The 14807-nt window shown below is 52.8% G+C and overlaps 1 protein-coding gene across 1 annotated transcript; it reads right to left on the minus strand.

Annotated features, from left to right (window-relative positions):
- Positions 1-8883: 8883 nt before the first annotated feature.
- On the minus strand, positions 8884-13850 carry SOST (sclerostin). Its single transcript, XM_027567789.2, has 2 exons — positions 13623-13850; positions 8884-10924 (listed from the first exon to the last, which is right to left on the minus strand). Exons 1-2 carry the CDS (start codon positions 13840-13842, stop codon positions 10503-10505), a joined length of 642 nt encoding a protein of 213 aa, XP_027423590.1. The 5' UTR covers positions 13843-13850; the 3' UTR covers positions 8884-10502.
- Between the last annotated feature and the right edge of the window lie 957 nt (positions 13851-14807).

Below are 14807 nucleotides of genomic sequence, written 5' to 3' on the forward strand. Positions count from 1 at the left end.
AACACCAAATTGTTGGCCAAGTGATAGAGATATCTGTAATTTGGGCGCTTGGTAACATCCTAGGTAAACAGCCAGGGACTTGGTTTCTTGGGAGCGGCCCTGCTCCCCACAACAATGCGACAAAGCTCAGAGGGACTCAGATGGAAGGAAAGCTTTTGAAAAGGTTGTTCCAGAGCTCTTGCTTGCTGCCGAGCTCCAAGGAAGCTGGACTTTTCATTCCTGCTGCTCAAACCATGCTTCACCGACCCAATGCCTGCTAATTCAACAAATATTTACCAAGCACGGATTGGCCCAGCCTGTGCAAAGGCACTGGGGCTACAGATGTGCAAAAGCTGGGGCCCTGCCCTCAAGAGACTCAATCTGGAGGGGAGGCAGCCAAGTTCAGCCCGTGTGGCAGATGCTATGATGTAGTATGCACTTGGCACAGGGGTCTGCCCCCACGGAGGAGGTAGCGTTTGACTTGACTTGGAAATGAAGAGGACTTTCCATACCAGAGAAGTGGAAAGAGGGTGTCCTAGATGGAATGAACAGCAGGTGCAAAAGCACAGAGGTTTCAAAACTACCTGGACTCTTTGGAAATCAAAAGAAATACACTATTGCAGGGAATAAAGTGCTAAGGAGGTCAGTGGCCGACGGTGTGACTGGACAGGTAGGGAGGAACAGAATCATACCTTTGTGAGCTAAGGTGTTCAGGGTTTATCCTTTAGGTAATAGGGAGCCGAGGAGGAATCTTGAGCAGGGAAGTGATATGATTAGATTTTTGTATTAGAACACTCACTCCTTTCTGAGGAATGAGATCTTGCCATTTGCAACGACATGGATGGAACTGGAGGGTGTTATGCTGAGTGAAATAAGTCAATCGGAGAAAGACATGTATCATATGACCTCGCTGATATGAGGCATTCTTAATCTCAGGAAACAAACTGAGGGTTGTTGGAGTGGGGGTGGGGTGGGAGGTATGGGGTGGCTGGGTAATAGACATTGGGGAGGGTATGTGCTATGGTGAGCGCTGTGAATTGTGCAAGACTGTTGAATCACAGATCTGTACCTCTGAAACAAATAATGCAATATATGTTAAAAAAAAAAAGAAGAAGATAGCAGGAGGGGAAGAACGAAGGGGAGGAAATCGGAGGGGGAGACGAACCATGAGAGACGATGGACTCTGAGAAACAAACAGGGTTCTAGAGGGGAGGGGTGTGGGGGGATGGGTTAGCCTGGTGATGGGTATTAAAGAGGCACGTTCTGCGTGGAGCACTGGGTGTTATGCACAAACAATGAATCATGGAACACTACATCAAAAACTAATGATGTAATGTATGGTGATTAACATAACAATAAAAAATTTTAAAAAAAAGAACACTCACTCCTTCCTGTCTTGAAAAAACTCTACCGTATGTCATTATCAGGAAACTAAGGCAGGCAACTTCTTTACAGCATTGCTTATGATAGTGAAAGCCCCAAAAACAAAATAAACGTCCAGCGGTAGAAAAATGAACAAAAAGTGGTGTAATCATAAAATGTAATAGGGCTCAATAGTTAAAATGATCCAGCATGACCAGATCTTAAAAGCATAACTTTGAGGGGCACCTGGGTGGCTCAGTCCATTAAGCATCTACCTTCAACTCAGGTCATGATCCCAAGGTCCCTGCTCAGCAAGGGAGTCTGCTTCTGCCTCTTCTCCCTCTGTGAAATCTCTTGCTCTTGCTCTCTCTCAAATAAATAAAAATAAATTCTTTTTTTTAAAGCATGATTTTGAGTAGAAAAAAGGTGAGTTTCAGAATATGTATGGCATGGTGAAATGCATGTAAAATTTAAAACCGCACGTCTGTATATCATTATAAATCATATATATGTAGAAAAGCATAGAAACATGGATTGTTGCTTCTGGAGAGTGAGGGAAAGGCATGAGGAAGGGGAGAAATACAAAGAGAAATTTATCTAGAATGTTCTATTTGTGTTTACAAGAAAAGAAGTAACGGAGCAAAAATGCTAAAACAGTAAATTCCCTGCATTTAAAAAAACTTGAACTTTGTTTTTTAAAAAACCAAAGATCCATCTGGTGGTGCTGTCGAGGAGGAAACAGGAGAGACTGAGAAGGCAGTCCAAGCCAGCCTTGTTGCCTCCTTAATGGAGGAGAGCTGGGGGCAGATCTGGGGAGCCCCCAAGGGCAATGCACAAGGAAATCTTTTCACCCCACCTTCTTGAGCCGCTTTTAGCCCTGGGCAGAGCTGATGTGCAGTTCTGGCCTCTTGTCTGGTGTCCCTGGAAGATGTGGGGCTCGGTCTTGTCCAGACCAGGCCACCGTTTGGATCTGACATGAAGCATGGTTCACAGTCCCTGGATGCCAGTACTGTTCCTGGACACCTGCTAACCAAGGGGCAGAGACAGGAGGCTCTTAGAATACCTGGGAACGTTTGACATTGTATGCTCAGAGTAGAGATGGTGTGTGTGTGTGTGTGTGTGTGTGTGTGTGTGTGTGTGTGTATACACATGTGACTGCATGTGCAAAACCGAGGAGCAGGGTGAAAGCGAATCTTCTGGAAAGGGATTTGCAGTGGATTCTGTGACCTAAGTGTGCTCCGTGATGGGAATGTTCTTATACAGTTCAGAGAAGTAAGAATGAATCTTTCCAGAAGGAATTCATTTTTAGACAACTACTTACCATTCAGATCTCCATCCTCTGACCTAGTGGGAATACAAGAAACATGTACGTGCATCGACATATATTTATGTGTCTCGGCTAGAGCCGTGGCAGGAAAAGAATACTTTTCTTTTTTTTTTAATTTTTTAATTGTTATGTTAATCACCATACATCATTAGTTTTTGATGTAGTGTTCCATGATTCATTGTTTGTGCATAACACCCAGTGCTCCACACAGAACGTGCCCTCTTTAATACCCATCACCAGGCTAACCCATCCCCCCAACCCCCTCCCCTCTAGAAACCTCAGTTTGTTTCTCAGAGTCCATTGTCTCTCATGGTTCGTCTCCCCCTCCAACTTACTCCCCTTCATTCTTCCCCTCCTGCTATCTTCTTCTTCTTTTTTTTTTCTTAACATATATTGCATTATTTGTTTCAGAGGTACAGATCTGTGATTCAACAGTCTTGCACAATTCACAGCGCTCACCATAGCACATACCCTCCCCAGTCTCTCACCCAGCCACCCCATCCCTCCCACCCCCCGACCACTCCAGCAAACCTCAGTTTGTTTCCCGAGGTTAAAAATTCCTCATATCAGCGAGGTCATATGATACATGTCTTTCTCTGATTGACTTATTTCATTCAGCATAACACCCTCCAGTTCCATCCATGTCGTTGCAAATGGCAAGATCTCATTCCTTTTTATGGCTGCATAATATTCCATTGTGTGTGTGTGTGTATATATATATATATATATATATATATATATATATATATATATAACATCTTCTTTATCCATTCATCTGTCGATGGACATCTTGGCTCTTTCCACAGTTTGGCTATTGTGGACATTGCTGCTATAAACATTGGGGTGCACGTACCCCTTCGGATCCCTACATTTGTATCTTTGGGGTAAATACCCAGTAGTGCAATTGCTGGATAGTAGGGTAGGTCTATTTTCAACTGTTTGAGGAACCTCCATACTGTTTTCCAGAGTGGTTGCACCAGCTTGCATTCCTACCAACAGTGTAGGAGGGTTCCCCTAGGAAAGAATACGTTTCTGTTTGTGCTTTCCTGGGCCAAGCTAATCCTTGCTTCCACCCCAGCCTGGATTTTGTGGGCATCCAGTAAAGGAAAACTGTGACTTTTCTGCAATTACATATGAATTTCATGACTTAGGCGTATCCTAGAAGGAATATATCTGCCCGATGCCCACAGCCTTACTTAAACAAACTTATCATGCTTTCTAAGAACAAAGGCGTCCATAGCTACATAATCAATAATATGCAAGTCATTCTTCTCTGGGGACCATCACTTGGTCTTTAATATACAGAGCCAGGAGAACATGCAAAGAGAGACTCACCCTCTTTTACACGTGCACACATGCGCGTGCACGCAAACACACACACCTCCCCACTATAATTATAATTATCATGCTGGTTTCCAGATCACGGGTTAATAGGCTTGGCCTGGAGACGCCTGAAAGGCACCCAAAGGCAATTAGTGGTGTCCCTTCACCACCCCCTACATACTGTCAGAGCCTTTGCACTTGTTGTCCCCTCTCTAGCACATGCGTCCTCTGGGTCCTTCTGTGGCTCACTTCCTCCCTGCATTTAGGTCTCAGCTCAAGTGCCACTTCCTCAGAGAGGCCCGGCCTGGCCACCTCCAAGGCTCTCTATCTGCTTACCAGCTGTATTTTTTTCCAGAACTTTTCATTCCTGGGCATTATGCTGTGCATTTCTTTGTTATCCAGCATCCATCTCCCTGTGGGTCCTAGACCAAGAGCTTCATGAGGCCCCATCATCACAGCCACATGCCCAGAGCCTAGGGCGGTGCCTGGCACATAGCGGACATTCTGTCTGTATTAGCAGGACACATGAATTGAGCACCCCTCGTTTCCTCTCCATGCCTACCTTCTCCGTTCCCCAACTTCCTCTCCTGCCCCCATCTCAAACCTGCTGGCAGGGTCAGTCCTCAGGAAGCTGTCAGGCAGGTGAGGTCCGTGGCTCTTCTCCTCGTGTCCGTTGCCCATCCCCCCTCGTGGGTACCTCTCTCCCACCTGCAGCTGCCCCCCAGCAGCGTGGGCCTTCTCTGTGGGCAGGATCCAGGCTCAGGCACCTCAGATGACTGTAGGGAAGTTGGGAATTGAGGGAAGATTGTAAGAAAGGTAGGGCTGCCAGGTCACAGAGCATAGAAGGTCATTCAGGGTATCCTTTAGCACCCAGGACCCAGCTTCTTGCCTTTCTCATAGGAGTTAGTGCTGCCATTGTAGGCACTCAGCCCCTTTCTTCTTGCTACCGGATGCCTCCTCCCCGCTGCCCTGATCCACAGTATCTGACTCTGCCCCACCCCCACTCCTCTCTCCTTCCTGGCTTCGGCTTCTTTGTGTAATAAACTTGGATAGGGAGAGCCAGCTATGTGCCAGGTCCCAGGCCAGCATCGCCCCAGCCCACCTGGTGTGCACCCCTCCCTTGCTCCTTTTCCTCCACTGCCCCTCTTCGTCCTGGAGCCTGCAAAGCTCAGCTCAGCCGGACCCCACCACTACCTTGTTCCCCAGAAGCCCCACCCCGCCTCAGGTCTCCATCACTCTGGTGGCAAATGATCACATACTCCACAGTGGTATTTTCCACTTGACTCCCCAGCAAGATTACAAACTGCTTGAGGGTAGGAGCTGTGTCTTAACCTCAGAGACCCAAGCTATAAGGACCCAGGAGAACAGCTTCTTTTGTTAGAAGCCAGATATTCCCCTCCCTCTTCCCACCATCGTCCATGCATCCCAGTCCATTCCAGCCACCTAATCTCATGGGAGAAGAAATCCTGAATACATTGAACAGCGATGCGACCACAATGCGCCTTAGGCACCTGCTGTATGCTGGGTACTGGGGGTGCCCTGGTGAGTGGCGATAGACCAAGAGTCCCTGTTTTCCTGGGTCTTAGAGTCAGGGCGAGGGGAGAGACTCATCAAACGCTTACGTGAATGAATCTAGCATTGCATCACTACGAAGGTGAGCTCTCCGGAGGAATAGGGCCTTGCTCATGAAAGATAAAGCCTGGTTTGGTTGGTAAGGGGAGGTGACACTTGGCTGAGACCTGAAGGATGAACAGGCTTTGAGGAGGCACGGAGGGAGCATCCCGGGGGCTCAGCATCTGAGTCCCAGCCATTCCACATAAAAGCTGTATCTCTCATTCTTGCAGCTGCAATAACCATGTGATTTATTGCTTGAACGGGATACTTTTGAGAGGAAAAGTGGGAGCTGTTAATAATTTCTCTGGGCCAATAGGTGTCAGTGTCTGGGCAAATTAGGCGCCCGGTTGCATGAATTAAGAGTGACAATCTTCCTGCTTCCTGTCCCTCTAGCAATGAAAGGAACTTCAACCCCTGGGCAGAGTGCCGGAAGCCTGAGCTTTCGCCTGCCCTTGGACACGGGAGAAGGCAGAGGATGCACTCCAGGAACGTGGAGGTCGGGGTGGGGCAGGCAGGAAAGTTTACGCAGGCCCCCAGAGCTAGAACCAATGATCAGGAACGAGGGCAGGCCTGTGTCAGGGAACAGGTGGGAGGGGGGCGGGTGGCACCAGTTTCCAGTGGCAGTGACTCTGAGCTTGGTGTGTGAGCTGTCCCCCTCCCCAGCTGCCCAAGTCCTGCCTGCTCGAGGACAGGCAGGGGAAGTTTGGGTTCCTGTGGCCTCTTTGAATTTCTTTCGCTCTACCTCCTTGTGCAGAGGTGGCCTGATCTGTACTTGGAGTATAGGTAGAGTCTGATGGAGTGTGTGTGTGTATGTGTGTGTGTGTGTGTGTGTGTGTGTGTAAGAGAGAGAGAAACCTGTTTCTCTCTGCTCCTCTGTCTGTCTGACTCTCAAGACTATTAATACAAACCCCACGTCTGGCTGAGCCACCAGAACATGAGCTCCCCACAGCAGAATGCCACCCCTCCCAGCTGAGCCTGTTGTCTGTTCTGTTTCTGATCGGCGCCAGGCTCATAGACCCCATGTAGGTAGAATATAACTTTCCATAAATAACCCCTAGCCCGACCTACAATTTAGGCTTTGGGTTTTTTTCCCCTCGTGGTAATGGGATTATAGACTGGGCTGATCCCTCCTGGGTCTTGGGGTCCCAGAAAGTAGACCCTAGGTGTACCTGGGGTTGGGCATTGTTTGGGATGCCCAGTTCCCCACCCCCCTATGCTGCCTGGCACATGGTGAGGACTCAGTACATGTTGAGGAATGCAGCCGATCGAGTCTCATGCCCCCATGAACACAGCCGTGCACCTTCAGCCCCAGTGCCCTTGCTTGGGCCACACCCCCTGCTTAGAACCCTGTGCCACCTTCTCCACCAGGAGAACTTCTAAGCAACACCCACCTCTGTGAAACCTTCCCGAAGAGTTTTCCCTCATTCCTACCACAAAGTGAATTACTCCTGTGCTCGATCCCTTAACACTGTACAGACAATGTGGCCTGATGACTTGCCCACGTGCCCACCAGGTTCTGAGCAGCTTGAGTGAGCATCAGAGCAGGAATTGATCCCACATCGGGCTGTGGGCGAACATCTAACCCCTGGGTGCCCCAGTTTCCTTAGATCCAAACACAAGCCTGGCTCCAGAGCCCATGTCCCCATCCTTTGTACCACATGGCCTCTGGGGCCGGGACCATGTATCCATTTCCTACCTGTTCTCATTCCCAGCTCTGAGACACTCCTCTCGGTGCGTGGGTTCCCTGAAGGCTTTCGCTGGGGCCTCCTCGGGGCCTAGAGACACAACACCCACTGACAACTATCAGAAACTTGCTGGTGATGATAAGGAATTTAGGAGGATTCATTGGGAGTTAAAGTGAAAAGGCTTCGGGGCTGGGGAGGGCTTTGGGGTGGGGTTACCCCAAGAGGGGCTGGACTGGATTCAAAGCTTTGACTCATCTCTCCCTGTGGCGATTGAAGAGTATTCCTTGCATGTCAGCCGTGAGACACCTTGGTGAGACAAGACCAAGAGAAGGACAAGACATTGACCCTGTTCATGACCTTACATTTTCACCGGGGAGGCATACAATTCACTTTTGGGCAAACACGTGACAGAGCCCCGTGGGAGCTGGAACTGAGTTGTACGTGGCTTGTGTCAGTCTCAGCACTAAGCAGGGCTTGGCCAGGTGAGACACACGATCCACGAACGAACACTGAATGGAAGACATAGAATCAGAAACCAAGGTCGTGGCACGGACAAAGGGGCTGGGGCATCTCAGGAGAGCTCAGAGGGGATTGCAACATCCCTGGAAGGTTCAAGCTCCGAGGTGACAAGGAACATGAACCCTAAAGCAAGAGCAGAAGTCGTTGTACCATCGTCCATGCATCCCAGTCCATTCCAGCCACCTAACCTCATGGGAGAAGAAATCCTGAATACATTGAACAGCGATGCGACCACAATGCGCCTTAGGCACCTGCTGTATGCTGGGTACTGGGGGTGCCCTGGTGAGTGGCGATAGACCAAGAGTCCCTGTTTTCCTGGGTCTTAGAGTCAGGGCGAGGGGAGAGACTCATCAAACGCTTACGTGAATGAATCTAGCATTGCATCACTACGAAGGTGAGCTCTCCGGAGGAATAGGGCCTTGCTCATGAAAGATAAAGCCTGGTTTGGTTGGTAAGGGGAGGTGACACTTGGCTGAGACCTGAAGGATGAACAGGCTTTGAGGAGGCACGGAGGGAGCATCCTGGGGGCTCAGCATCTGAGTCTGTAGGCGTGGGGGTAAACTAAGGCAGGGACGAGTGTCGCAGGAGAGCGTGGCCCCTTGGGCATCAGGAAGGAAATTTGGTAGAGCGGGGTGTGGGTGGGGGCTGGGAAGCAAGCAGGGGAAGGCCTCTCGCGTCAGGATGAGAAGCCAGAACTCAATCCTGGGCCAGGAGGAGCTACGGAAGGATTGCGAGCAGGGGTGTGGCATGATGAGAAGGGTGTTTCTGGAAGACAATGTGGAGGGCAGGCTGCTTGATGGAGACCAGGCTGAAGTTATGACAGTCGCTGTGGCGAAGGAATGAGGTCTAGGTTTGGAAAGGAAGGGACAGACAGGACTCTCAAAGGGACGACATAATTGCCACAAGGGCCCCCCGCGGCCCAGTCAAAGGTGTCTCCAAGGTCGAGGTCCTAGTGACCAAGAGAAGGATGTTAACTTGGACAGAATGACTGTGTGTGGTTGACAAAATGAGACCACATCCTCTCGGAAATGATTCATTGTCTTTATTAACAATGCCTCTGGACTCGGAAAGAACAGACTGGTATTTCATAAAGCAATATTAACGTTGTCATTTCTCTACAAGAAAAAACTTTTGCATAAATAACTTAAGTGAGAAAATAAATAGGTAACTTAACTCTTTTTAAGAACCACGACTCTCATTCTTGTGGACAAACCCCACATGAAAGGATTGCAAAAATGGCCAGCCCGGCAGGCTTTCACGTGGTATGTGCTTCTGTTTAAAAAAAAAAAAAAGTTTCTTTTTTTGCTTTTAACAATTAAAAACTACACAGAAAGTAAGAGATGTCTGGAAATGACTTTCAGAAAGATTTTTGGATGACAGCTAACTGGTCTTGCGGTTTTCTCAGCATATATACAGCACTTGTAATTTTTCCCCAAGTAGTAGTATTTTAACGTAAGGTGCGCCGTCACAGGTAACAGCAGTAAGAAGCTAGCTTCTAGACAGAATCGTGTCTGTAAGTGGTAGGCAGGAGGAGGTGCCTGCAAAGGGATCTGCTGGTCTTTGAATGGGTGCTGGCTTCTCCCTTGGGCCTGCAAGCCCGGTGTCCTGGGACCTTGAGCTTCTCTGCAGAAGGTGACTTTAAAATATGGCCGTGGTGGGGGGTGCTGTTCTTTCGGAATGGGGGGGCGGTGATTTCTGTCCGAGCTCTACTCCCTGCCCTTCCCCCCGTCCTCCCCTCCCGCCCCAGCCTTGGGACCTTCTCCTTCTCTATCCCAACTGGTGGATTTGTTTCTGCATCCTTTGAGGTGGAGGGGTCGAGGTAGGGAAACATCTGGGGAGGCCAGACTGGAAAGAACACAGCTTCTTCCACGGTTTTGTCAGCCATAAAAAAGACTCCCCCCCTCCCCCAACACCACACTTGTTTTTCATCTTTGGTTGTCAGATCAGAGGATTACAACTCTGAATTCTGGAGGTGACCATGGCGGTAATCCAATCCAACCTCTCTCTCTCTCCTTTGCCCATTCAAAAGGCACCCAAGGCCTTGGAATCATGTGACAGTAGATTCCTCGAGATACAAATCCCAGCCCCACCTTCATTTTCCAAAGAGGAAATTGAGGACAGACTCGGGACAGAAAGAGAAGAGTGTGGTCCAAGGTCATCCAGCAAGTTAGTGGCAGAGTCCGGACTGGGAACCCTATCTGCGGACCCCAGTCCTGTGTTCTTGGCACAACAAGGCACTAAAGGCTTTATGAGGGGCAGAGGAGTGGGGGAGGAATCTTATCGAACTTTCTTAACCAGTCCCCGGACTTTTCTCATTCCCCAGCGCTCCCTTAGAACCCCTGGGCGGTGAAAGGCTTGCTTTCCTGCCTCCCTCTGAAGTGGGACCAGCAAAGGTGGGCGGCCCCGGTGGGCGGGGCTGCGTGGCTCAGTGTGTGTGACTCTCAGCGCCCTCCCCTGCCCTGCGGGACCCCCTCGGACGCGGGAGAGTGGGGACGGGGGCTCTTCTGGCCCTCCCCGCCCCGGGATCCGCAGGGCCTGGCTGCCTCCTGCGGAAGCCCGGAAGGTCTCAGCCCCCTGCCCGGGGTTGCAGACATTTACAATGAGATACAAACAATCAGACCGCGCGCCGAGGGCAGAACCCCGGGCGCCTGGGCCGGGGCGCGGGTCGGGGAGCGCGGCGCGGCGGGCGGCCTCTAATAGGCGTTCTCCAGCTCGGCCTGGTTGGTTTTGGCGCCCCGGGCGCGGGGCCGCGGCTTTCGGCCCTTCTGCGGCCGCGCGGCCTCGGGCCCGAAGTCCTTGAGCTCGGACTGGTTGTGGGAACGGGTGAGGCGCTTGCACTTGCAGGAGGCCACCAGGCGCACTTTGCGCGCGCGCGGCGCCGCGCCCCCGGGGCACAACAGCTGCACCCGCTGCGCGCGGTAGCGGTCGGGGATGCAGCGGAAGTCGGGCCCGCTCGGGCGCCACCACTTGCCGCGGCCGATGGCGTTGGGCAGCAGGCGCGCCGGGCCGCACTGACCCGAGCACACCAGCTCGGTGACCGGCTTGGCGCTGCGGCAGGGCCCGTCCGTCACGTAGCGGGTGAAGTGCAGTTCGCGGCAGCTGAACTCGGACACGTCTGCGGAGAGAGGGCGCGTTGAGACCAGCCCGGCTCCCTGCACGCCACCAACCCACGCCCCGGCCTTTTCCAAACCTGCCGCTTTCCAGACGCGTTTGCCCCTGGGTATCTCTTCCGGGAAGCGCCCAGGTATTCTGGTGCGAGAGGAAAGACCTCTGGCCCACCCTTTCCCCCTAAAACTTTGATCTTGGGCAAGTCATTTAACCTCTCTGTGCTTCCTATCTGTAAAATGCGTTGTCCTAAGGAGTTAGTGAGTGAATCCATTGCAGCCATAATGCAGGGGACACAATGAGCACATAATAAGAGCTGGAAGTATAGGCTGTTATGTGTTCTTCTTCTTCTCCAAGGGGGGCTTTTTCTCCCCCATATAACTTACATCTGTGTAACAGAGTGCCTGGTCTAGGCAGAGTAGGTACTTGCCACACCCTTTGCATGGCCTTGGCTTCCCCTAAAGTCTTTTTCCAGCCACTTGGGAGGGATGGCGAGGGATGGAGAAAGGAGTAGGGGTTAATTGAAGGTAATAAATCAGGGCAGCTGCCGCGGAGGAGAGAGATGGAAGCGGAGGTGGGGAGGAGAAGTCATTAGACTTGAAAAGAGCCAAACGCTGCTTGTCCAACCCCCTCATCATCCCTGAGGACCAGGAGGCCTAGAGGGGGGAAAGTACTTGCCCAAAAGGCAGAGCTGCGCATCCTCACTCCACTTTCCTGGGGCCCCGGCGCCTCTGGGTTCCTCTAAGGGTGGACGCTGTGTGCCTGAGCACCCTTGTGGGAGGCTGCACTGGGGGTGGGGGCAAAGGGCTGCCTCTTACTGCAGTTACTTCCCTACCAGAGGGGATGGAGCTCTGCCTGAAAACCTACAGGTTCAACTGCCACAAACACTTATTAAGCACCTGCTGTGTACCAGGCATGCTGCTGGGCACATCTCTTGTTTTGTGCCGTTTTAATGGATCCCAGATGGTGACCCAGCCTTGCTCCTGGGTTGGGGTGGGGGGGGATTGGGCTCTGAGGCCTGGCTTGGTCCCCTGAAGACACCGCGATCAACTCTCCTACTGTGGGCTTAAACAGGTGGGAGCTTTTTAAACAGCTGGTCCTCGTGTGAGCACCTGTCCGTCACCCAAGGAGATGAACAACAGTCCTGAGACCAAAAGCCGAGAGAGGGCAGAACAGGCCAGGCCTCCACTCCCCAGGCCCTGGAGAACAAGCATAGCAGGGGAGATGTGGGTTTGCCTTCCTCCAGTGGCTGACCTGGTTTCTGGGCTGGCTTGGCATCCTCACCCCGGCTCCCAGGCTGCAGGGGTAGTGTGTGGAGGCGGCCTGTTTGCCCAGGCAAGGAGGCTTTTTGGGCTTTCCAAGAATAGTGCCCCCAGGTCAGGCACTTCCTCTACAGAAGGGACTTTGTTTTGAGCTCACAGCTTCCTTGGGGCCTGTGGCCTCTCATGGGAGCCTCGGGAAGTGGATATTTTGTACTTGGGCCCCATAGAGCCCAGGAAGCAGTCCCTTGAGCTTAATCGACCTTGCCTGGGGGGAATGGCAGGGTGGTGTTCTCCTGCCCTCCCTTTTTGAAGACTTGAGGTCCCAGGCCTCCTGTGAGGCTGCCCCCTTTGCCGAGCCCCACATTCCCAGCTGGTTGTGGGGCAGGGAGGGAGGGGATGAGGGGGCCTGGGCAGGGGACTCCTCTCCCACCCAGACAATGACTGGAGGGCAGTGAGGCCCTCCCTCTGAAGTGTCATTCCGGCCCCACCCCCAGCCTTTCCTGCCCGCTGCCGGGCCAGCTGTGCACACTGGCCCCTAGGCTTCTCCGTGCACACCTGACCAGGAGCCCAGATGTGCCCTCCACCACGGCCCTCGCCTTGTCACGAGGGTCGGGCTCCCTCCCTAGTAGGGAGGCAAGCCTGGGTCTCGGGTGGGGACCTGGGGACAGATGGGGCCACCTGTGTCCACTCCCTGCACAGAGGATGCTACCTACCCTCCAGGGCCTGGACCCAAGTTGCTACCCAGGTCGGATGCTAATACTCTGCCTACAACTTCCATGCCTTCAAGTGTCAGCTCACTGGGAAGACTCGGGGCAGTGGGAGTGTCCCCTTCCCGCTGATTTGTGGGGACTTGCTCTGGCTCTCAGTCCCCAGCACCCCCCACACATTCCCCCACCAGGGCTGTCTTGGAATGGGATCAGACTGGGGTCAAATCTCAGCTCTTCTGCTCCCTACCAAGTTACTTAGTGTCTGGAGATTTCTTCACTTTCCAACTGGGAGTGCACCTCCTGGGGCTCCCCTGCGGCGGATCCCTCAGGTACAGCCTGGGTAGAGCGTCTACCTCCAGCAGGTGCTCACAGATAGGAGGCTCCCTTGTCTGGTCCCCTGTCCAGGGATGCCAGCTGCCGGGCCTGTCTCCTATATTCTCAGGAGGGGATTCTTGGAAACTGTCTCCTTTCTGAGGCTCTGAGCCTGTCCCAGGGTTGTATCCTCACCACCTCTGCCTCCTTCCTGCCCCAGGCTCCTGCTGCCAGCACCCCCACCAGCCTCATGCCCCCACGCTGGATCACCAAGGCTATTCTGGCTTGCCACCCTCCCCCTGCCTCCAGGCAAGGCTGTCCCTCCGTTAGAGCTGACAGCGGCGGACGGGCCACCCCAGTCTTCACAACCTCCCAGAGAGAACCTTCCAGGCCCCTCGTGTGAAAAATGCCCTCCTCTCCAGCATACCTTTGGTCTCAAAGGGATGGTGAGGGGGCCTCCCTCCGTTCTCCGCCCGGTTCATGGTCTTGTTGTTCTCCAGCTCCGGCGGAGGCTCGGGGTACTCGCGCAGCTCGGGGATGATCTCTGTGGCATCGTTCTTGAAGGCCTGCCACCCCTGGCCGGCCCCCACACGGAAGGCTGCATGCACCAGCAGGCAGACAAGACACAGGGCAAGAGAAAGCTGCATGGTGCCAGCCAGAGGAGGGCACCCAGCCTTCCAGTAGCACAGGCTCCGACCTCCAGCCTGGGACACGTTTGCCTTTTTAAAGCCCCCTCTGCCTGATGCCAACCAATGAGGACAGGCTGGGGCAGGGCTGGTCCCATGTTTCTCTCAAACCCAGGGGGAGGGAACGGGGTGTGCTCACAGCAAGCCCTCCCCAAAGACTTCCCAGGCACAGCAAACTCCCAAATTGCTGCTGGTGCTCCCAGGTGACCTAGAGGGAGGCGGGTGTGTGAGGCAAGCCTGCCCTCCAGCCCCTCCCACGTGCAGGCGGCTGTGGTTTTCAGATATCAAAATGAGCTCCAGCTTGGAATCTTTACCTCCTTGGGCCCCCTGGGCTTTCTCAAAAACAAACTGTGGACCAGCGTCACAAAGAAAACGACAGCTCTGAGCCCTCTGCAGGGCTGAGCCCAGCCAAGTCCCTTTCTCCGGCCAAGTTCATTTGTTACCCCACCAACAAATGGCCCAAGGGCTCTATCTTTGGCCCCCACAGACCCAGGCAGAGGCAGAAGGAGGCTTTTTAAGAAATGTGATCGGTCCCAGTTCCATGGGGAGGCTCAGCATCAATTATCTTGACCAAGATAGCCCTTTGTTGGCACCCTCTGGAAGGCAAGAGAGAAAACCGGAAGGCCACGGGGAGGGCGTCTGCTTGCACCAGGAGGCAGGGATTCCGGTTACAAGGCCAGGATGAGCAAGTCAACAGGCAATGGTGATGGAGCCCAAGGAGGAAATCTTGGGGCTTCTGTGCACCGTGACAGGCACTTCTTGGCCAAGACACAGCCGCTTGGGGACTGATGTGCCAAAGGCACTTATTTCCCTGGCTAGGCCGTGGCTAGGAATGGAGAGCACAAAAATCCCTTTCCTTAGCAAAAGCCAAGGCCAGCATTTTTGGTGCTGATGTTCTCTTCTTCTTCTCCTTTTTTTTTGGTCTC

Source organism: Zalophus californianus, chromosome 16, assembly GCF_009762305.2.
Source record: "Zalophus californianus isolate mZalCal1 chromosome 16, mZalCal1.pri.v2, whole genome shotgun sequence".
Taxonomy (NCBI): domain Eukaryota; kingdom Metazoa; phylum Chordata; class Mammalia; order Carnivora; family Otariidae; genus Zalophus; species Zalophus californianus.